This window comes from Pseudozyma hubeiensis (assembly GCF_000403515.1).
Source record: "Pseudozyma hubeiensis SY62 DNA, scaffold: PHS46, whole genome shotgun sequence".
NCBI lineage: Eukaryota > Fungi > Basidiomycota > Ustilaginomycetes > Ustilaginales > Ustilaginaceae > Pseudozyma > Pseudozyma hubeiensis.
The window spans coordinates 12,064-19,700 of NW_012133828.1; the positions used below are offsets into that span (position 1 = coordinate 12,064).

Sequence of the window (7,637 nt, forward strand, 5' to 3'; positions counted from 1 at the left end):
GCAAAGTCGCAGCTCAGTGACCCCACCGTCGACGGCAGATCCCTGGCTCGTCGACGCCTATCCTTATCTCTTCCCCACCATCACCAATCCCTTCCGTCAACTTCGTGCTTAGACCCGTGATCCCTGCTTCACACCTGGCGTGAGGTCTCTCTTCTCCACTCGAAACCACCATCCACTTTGCATCTTCTCTCGCCTTCTACCGTATACCTCGGACGATCTGCAACCATGTCGGCTCCCAACCCCAAGGCTTTCCCTCTGGCTGATGCTACGCTCACCAACCAGATCCTCGATCTGATCCAGCAGGCTTCGCACTACAAGCAGCTCAAGAAGGGTGCCAACGAGGCCACCAAGACGCTCAACCGTGGTATTTGCGAGTTCATCGTCATGGCCGCCGACGTCGAGCCCATCGAGATCGTGCTCCACCTGCCCCTTCTGTGCGAGGACAAGAACGTGCCTTACGTCTTCGTTCCCTCCAAGACCGCTCTCGGCAGGGCTTGTGGTGTCTCGCGTCCCGTCGTCTCTGCCTCGGTCACTACGAACGAGGCTCGCGAGCTCCAGAGCCAGATTCAGACCGTCAAGCTTGCTGTAAGTTTCGCTTCTCATCGTTCTCCTCCGACCAGATCGCGCCGCATTCCGACCCTTGCTGACCTCTTTCTCTCCTCTCCTTGTCATCGTTTGCCATCGTTTTCCCTCCACAGATCGAGCGTCTCCTCATCTAATCAGCTCGCAGCAACGGTTCAGAGGTTACCGGCGTGGACGCGGATCGTCCTTCTTCCGTCCAATCTTCATCCGCATCTGTAACATTACTTCATTCCTCTGGCATCAAATTTTTCTTCTCTCGCATCGTTTGCTTTTAGTGGAGATAATATCGTCCGTCTTTGTGCGTTCGATTTGCCTTCGCTCATGACTCTCCCAACAACTCGAGGCGACGAAACACCTGGATATTTCAGATCCCTCTTAACGGCTGGACCTCGTCCCGTGGCATACTTCAATCTTCGTATGTGCCTTCCAGCTCAGTAACAGCGCGCAACTGAAGTCGGGCAAGTCTTCCGCCCAGCGACTGCGCATCACCTCCCATGTCTGTCTCACTCGAGTCCTCCAATGACTCCCCGACCGGGGCTCCCTTCTCTATGCAGCGCAGAAGTCGAACTAGGTTGCGCACCACTTTTCGTCTCTCCTTTGTCGGATCGTCCAATTCCGCAGCTTTCTCGGCGCGGGTCGAATCTTCAGTCAGGGCTACGTCTCTGGCGCGCTGCAAGAAGTCGTCGCTAAAACAGCCCATCATCCTGGCGACTTGAAGGCTGTAGTGCGTGTTGAGACCCGGTCCTAGATGCAGCTTGTGGTGAAAGACCAAATCCACATTTTCTCTTCGCTGCACCACTCCCACGTCGAGATGCTGGCACACAACCCCCCCTTTGCCTTGGAACCCTTCGACGAGCTCACCAAAGTGTGTAGCGTAGAACACCGTGCAGCCCTTTTGGCTGATGAGATCCTCGACGATTGCTGTCGCGATGGCGCAGCCTTCATCGGGGCTGGTGCCTCTGCCCATCTCGTCGAGAATGACGAGCGACTGTGGCGTAGCGACACTGAGGATGAACGCAGAAGTGCGCATTTCGGCAGCAAAGGTTGAAAGATTCTGCGTCGCGTCGTCTTCGTGGGTGAGCAAGCTGAGCAGAGCGTCTGGGATGGGCAGCGTGGCGCGTGAGGCAGGAACGAAGCAGCCTATACCTGCCAGAACGGTGATGAGCGCGACCTGACGGAGGAGCGTGCTCTTGCCGGACATGTTGGGCCCGGTGATCAGGCAGACGCGTTCTCCGGGCGCAAGATAGATGTCGTTGGGTACGAACGGACATCTTCTACGCGTGACCACGCTCGAGTTACCGGCACCAAGGATGTCGACCCTGTCGAGAATAGGGTGACGGGCGTTACGGATGTCGAGCCTTTCCCCGAGCACAGGGCGAACGTAGTCGTTGGCTCGAGACACGATCGCCATGCTGACGATCATGTCCAGCAGAGCCAACGCTTCCGAGACCTTTGGAGGTGAAGCAAGAGGGCGCTTCTCAGTCTGAGTGACAGAGTTCCTTCTCAAACAGAACTAGCACGATGGGACGAGAACTCACCTTGTTGAGGGATGCAATTTGGCCGATGACTTTCTCGATCAACTCGTCGATGATGGTTTCGGACATGTTGCATACCTCGTTCATCGAATCCAGCAGCCGAGCGTTGAGCTTTTTCTGATTTGAAAGACCAAAGCGGTCAGCAGCACGAATTTGAAGCTGAGCGTGAGGTTCGAGACTCACGCACCAGAGCAAGCGTCGTCATTGTGACGCTTTTGCCAACTTTGGCGCGGCTGACATTTGTGAAGTACTCCGGCAACTCCCTGATTTGACTGCGGTCAAGCTCGGTGCGGAGCTGTTCGACTGATTGTGGTCAGAATATCCTGATTTCTTCTTATTGGTACTTGACCGTCGCAAGGAACCCACCAGAAAGCCGTTCGATATCATTTTGAGCGTCAAGCTTAGGCCAGTCTCGCCTGCGTACGTGACCAGAGAGTACGTCAGCACAACGCTCGCTGCAAGCATGACGTGTGCTTGTTGCTTCGGATATACGTACTCTCCAGGCGCTGTTTGAGCTCATCAATGTCGCTGTTGACACTTGGACAGATCGTCACGAGGGTGAGCTTCTCCGGTCGTTGCGCAGATACCGAGCTGAGGGGAGAGCTTACTCCAAGTTCTCCCGGTACGTCTGTCTCGCGACATCGAGCAGCGGACTGCGCTGTGCCCTCACAGCATACTGGTTTCGTACGGCGAACAAATTCCTTGATAGTTCGGTGTCAGAGATCGAAGAGCGAGCTCGCACCTCAGAACCAGACAGACTCACCATTCTGGCGTGCCGGGATCCTAGCCCTCCTTTCGCATGAAGAACGTCTTCGTCGACCGTCTCCAGAATGGCGTCGTTGATTTCGTCCACATCGGCCGATTCGAGAAACTTGGCTTGGGCAACGAAACGAGTAGTCAGCATCGCTGCGGACTCTCTTTACACAGTCGCCCAGAGCAGACTCACACTCGATATGGACTGCAACAGGTCACTAGTGGCGTTGTGAAGTGCTCCTCGTACTGAATTTGGAAAAGCGCGCTCCTCAGTCTTAGTCTGCGCAGGTAGAGAAGTCCTACCCACGATGTCGACGAGAATTCAAGCATATCACATACCTGGGCCGAGCGAGCGCAGCAGCGTTCTGAGGCTCAGGACGCTACCGATCTTTCTCTCCGTCTCCAGTCTGGTGCCGTCACCAGAGCTCGGAGGACACGAGAGAGTGTGGATAAGCTTGTCGAGATCGATTGATCCAACCTTGATGGGCTTAAAGCTTTCTGATATGGCGTGGAAGCGTTCCTGAAAGTCAATCCGAAGCAGAATGCCGCAAGAGTGAGCAGTAAAGCTCTGTGATCGGAGCTGCCAGCCTTCGAGGAAGACCTACCTCGCTATGGATGCACTCGGCTACAGCCTCCTGTCGTACCAATATGGCGTCAATGTCTGTCAACATGAAGCTGGTTAGCTCGAGATACACGATTCTCGATCTACATTCACTGATTCGGGCTCTCCTCACCAGTCAGTGGCTGAAGAATGTTGGTCCTCAACAGTCGTTGTCCCATTGGCGAAACACAGTGATTGAGCAGTCCTGTTCGTCGACAAGCAGGTGCAGAGTCAGTCCCACTTCGATCTGTACAATTCCGGATAGAAAACTCACCATAGAGCGAGTCTTTAGACTTGGAATCGATCAAGTTACGGACGAGCTCGAGATCATGAGCAGTGTTGCTATTGATCAGGATAGTATCTGCAAGATTGCTGGCCGTGTCAATATGCGTCGGAGGCCAAGTTGGAGCAAAGAAAGCGCGACTGAGCACCAGCACCTTACCTTCAGGGAAAATATATCGGATCCGTAGTGTCTTTGGGGTGAAAACACGGTTGAAAGTCTCCATGTAGAATCTATGTATGCAATGAAACGGGAGAAAGCGTGTCTTTGAGGAATGAGAACATATCTTGTCGAGCTACTGTCTGCGATGACTTACTCGATGAGACCGGCCAAAGCGGAAAGCAGGTAGAACTTGTCTGCCACGGCGACCAAGATCGCAGCTCGTGTGGAGGCTTTGGCGTTCAGATCTAAAGACAAGCGACCTGTTTGTGGACGAGATGAGATCGGACGCTGTGATTGCTGGCTAGGCAGACGGCGGTCGTCCGCTGACTCGGACGCCGAACCTGCATCTTCCCTCTTGATTGCGTCTGCGTCGTCCACAAGGAGTCGATCGAGATAGCGAGCGCCTGTATGAGCTCGACAACGTGTACAAATAGAAGTGTATGTCTATTTGAGTATTTGCCTTTGCTGAAGCAACAGAGACACACTGTCATGTTATGATGCAATGCCGTGCTTCGAGACGAAAGAGCAGTGACTTTGACTCGCTGGGTATCCAGGCCTACCTTCAACGTAGTTCCAGTGTTTCCGCGGGAAAGGCTTGGCCTCTATGTCGTAGAGCTGCTCAATGCTGCGAATTAGCACCGATTTGTTGCTCTTCCCCAGTCCCCCGGCGTGGCTCCCACCGTCGCTATCAGCGCTCCCGTCGCCGTACGTCTTGGGCCGCTTGCTGCTTCTCGGTTCTGTAGCGAGAGCAGGGAAGGAACCGCGTCCAGGACTTGAGAACGGAATAAGCAAGATGCTCGGAGGATACATTGACAGATGGTGAATGGTCCGCACATATGTGGGCGTATCGGCAAGCTGTGTTATTGTGCAGAGCCCTTCCAAGCGATTCAAGGTCAAGGTTGCCGCTGTGTCAGTATAGATCATCCGTGTATGTAATGGCATAGCCCGGCGCAGAATTGATGCATACCTGTCTCTCGCTCAATAGTTGCGATGCCGACTTCACGACCGGTGCCTCGATTTTCGATCAACGCGCAAACGTAGCTGCCAGCAGTGGTGTCTGCAGTGACGAGCTTATTACGATGGTAGGATGATGCTGTGAAAGGACGGGGTTGATCGTCGGCCGAGACAGTGGTAGGACGTAGAGTGAGGGGGTGATGAGCATGGGACCAATCGAGCGTCGGATCTCGATTGCTCCCCCCAAAGCTCGGATACACAGGCACGCGAGCAGCATCAAGCTCGTTCTGAACACCCTGGGAAGTATCGAGAAGCTCTCTAGGAGAAGGGCCGTGCCTACGCAGCCAATGGAGGGGAGGACTCTGTTGCTGTCCGTCGGCGTGCCGGATCAAGTTGCCATCCTGGGTTTGGGGAGCAAAAATGCGGGCGAACGATGCATCAGGAGAGAGCTGCTGCCCCATTGGCTGTAGATCGCGCGTGATGACCGGGACAAGGGGACGAACACCTGGGATATGGAAGCTCGAGGCCGAAGTGGCGACCGACACGGCGGTGCTGGGGCGACCGTTCTCGTCTGAGTGCGCCCTCTGCTGAGGCTGACGCCATCGCAAGGCAGCATCGGGCTCCATCTTGAATGAATCGACTGGCTCTTAGATGGAATGAGGATTTGGAGGAGCGGCCGATCGTCTAGCAGAATGCCTCAGTATATATGCTTTTGAAAGGCTTCGGCGCCTCCGAAGCACTTCACACGTTCCTATCTCCTTCACGCGGATTCACACGCCTCTTTGGATCAAAGCGACAAGGGCGAAAAGTGCCCTATGTGCGTAAGGCAAGATGGTATTCAGAGAGGACTGGGGTCATGTGATGGGTATGTATTGCAAGAACGAACGACTGACGACTACACGCGGAAAACCAAAGCGACACCTTCGTCGCCTGCTCCGACGAGTTTCCATCCCCTTGCGTTGGCTGTGTTGGTGTAAGCGCCGATGCCGCCTGTCTCGGCACCCTGTGTGAAGCCGTCGTCCTTTCCGACTGCCAGCGCCAGCACGCCGTCGGTGAAGCCTTGCTGAGTAGCGACACAGCCACCAGTCCTGGCATCCCATGTCTTAATGGTGTGATCTGCGGAAGAGGTGGAGAAGAGCGATGTGGCGGGATGCAATGCGAGACCGGTGATAGCAGCGTCATGAACCACTTCGCAGCGCATCTTGGCAAGGGAGAGGTCCCAGACGATGGCTTTGCCTTCTGTTGAAGCAGTAATGACGTGGCCGGTGCGACTGCCGCTGCCAACGTCGACGAACTGGATGCCTTCGATGGACTCGCCTTCGGCATGCCCGGTCAAAGAGGCGACCACCGAGGCAGACCCGCCGTTGTCGAGTGCGCCGATGTTGATGACGCGAACGTCGCCGTCCGCGCCACCGACGACGACCACCCTAGCATCGGGCGAGACCGCGAGCTGGGTGAGACCTCCGTCGAGATGTGTCTGCACCTTGGAGACGACTTCGGCAGTTTTGGGGTCCCAGACGATGAGTGTCGCATCTTCCGAACCAGTCACAAGCCTCTTACCATCGGGAGAGAAGCTTCCGCATGAAACAGCGTCGCTGTGTCCGGAGAAGACGTTCATGACATTGCCAGAGGGCAACTGCCACATCCAAACTGTGGAGTCGGCACCGCCCGCCGCCAATACGCTGCCCTTGGGATGCCAGTCGATCCAAACGACCTCGTCGGGGCCTTCGAGGTTGGTCAAAAACTCCCACGTCTTGAAGTCATCGCTCTTCTTGCGCCAAATGCGCACTTTGCCGTCCATGCCTCCGGTAGCGGCGAGGTCACCGGCTGCGTTGAAGAGGGCCGAGGTGACACTGTCGGTGTGTCCGCCAAGTCGAGCCACTTCTGAGCCATCCTGGGTATTCCAGATCCAGGCACCGTCGTCCTCGCCACCGCTCAGCGCCAGTGGAGGGTTGGGAAAAGATGGATGAAGAGAGACGGAGAAGACCGACTTGCGGTGCGAGTAGAAGGCGGCTATGGAGTTGTCGACGAACTGTTCCTGACCGGACCCAGCGCCCTGTTGTTGGGAAGCGTCATGACCGACGTCGTCGTCGTCGCTGTCACCGTCCATGGGGACGTCACCCTCGTCGTCGTGCTCAGGTACGACTTCTTGAATATCATCGTTGGCAAGATCCGAGCCGTAGTCTTCGTCGTGGGCCTCCATGGCTTGGTCGGGGTTTTGGTGAGGTTGTGTAGAACTCATCGTGCGCTGACTTGTGGTTGCTGGATGCAATGCGAAGCGAGATTGCGTGGTGAGAGGGAGCAAAGAAGATAGGTCGCTCGTCGTGTCGAGAAAGTTGTTGCCGAAGCGCAGCAAGTGGTGCAACAGCAACACCTCGGCGTTAAGAAGGACTCCACCCACAGTTTTTCTGCTCTCCTGCTTCTAAATTTTTAGCTTCTTCCTTCCTAGGCGATTCCTACCCGAAAACCGAATCGTTGCTTCTTCTGATTATAATGTGGAAAGCAGAAATCTCACATTTTATTTATCAGATCTAAAAGAGCAAACACAAGGTTGGTGTGGAGGCATGATGGCGAAATCAACTCAGCCATGTCCGTGCTTGCCTGTTCTGGCTCTCAAAAATCAAGAGTGCGCGTGTTCTCTGTGGGTATGCGAGATTAGGATGCTGATGCGCAACTTATCGCTGTGGGCCGTGACCGTCTGACTCGGCTCACGCGGAGCTGCCCCTTTTACGCCACGGCTCCCTCGGCTGTCTGACAAAAAAAAAAAAAA

At 55.2% G+C, this 7,637-nt stretch overlaps 3 protein-coding genes across 3 annotated transcripts in view; 1 reads left to right on the top strand and 2 right to left on the bottom strand.

Moving 5' to 3' along the window:
- Nucleotides 1-225: 225 nt before the first annotated feature.
- On the top strand, nt 226-719 carry PHSY_004955 (likely cytosolic ribosomal protein L8; the record flags this gene model as incomplete). Its single annotated transcript, XM_012335567.1, has 2 exons — nt 226-585; nt 699-719. 2 exons carry the CDS (start codon nt 226-228, stop codon nt 717-719), a joined length of 381 nt encoding a protein of 126 aa, XP_012190957.1.
- Nucleotides 720-988: 269 nt separating this feature from the next.
- On the bottom strand, nt 989-5,493 carry PHSY_004956 (DNA mismatch repair protein; the record flags this gene model as incomplete). Its single annotated transcript, XM_012335568.1, has 11 exons — nt 989-2,032; nt 2,121-2,234; nt 2,305-2,420; nt 2,614-2,645; nt 2,726-2,993; nt 3,210-3,390; nt 3,476-3,531; nt 3,605-3,984; nt 4,068-4,158; nt 4,474-4,650; nt 4,881-5,493. 11 exons carry the CDS (start codon nt 5,491-5,493, stop codon nt 989-991), a joined length of 3,072 nt encoding a protein of 1,023 aa, XP_012190958.1.
- A 269-nt stretch (nt 5,494-5,762) lies between these two features.
- Nucleotides 5,763-7,637, bottom strand: part of PHSY_004957 (hypothetical protein) — a gene marked incomplete at both ends in the record, with an annotated part of 2,863 nt that continues 988 nt past the window's right edge. Inside the window, one exon of the mRNA XM_012335569.1 lies at nt 5,763-7,241. Within this exon, the coding sequence (XP_012190959.1) occupies nt 5,763-7,241 (1,479 nt within the window). The remainder of the gene's footprint in view (nt 7,242-7,637) is intronic.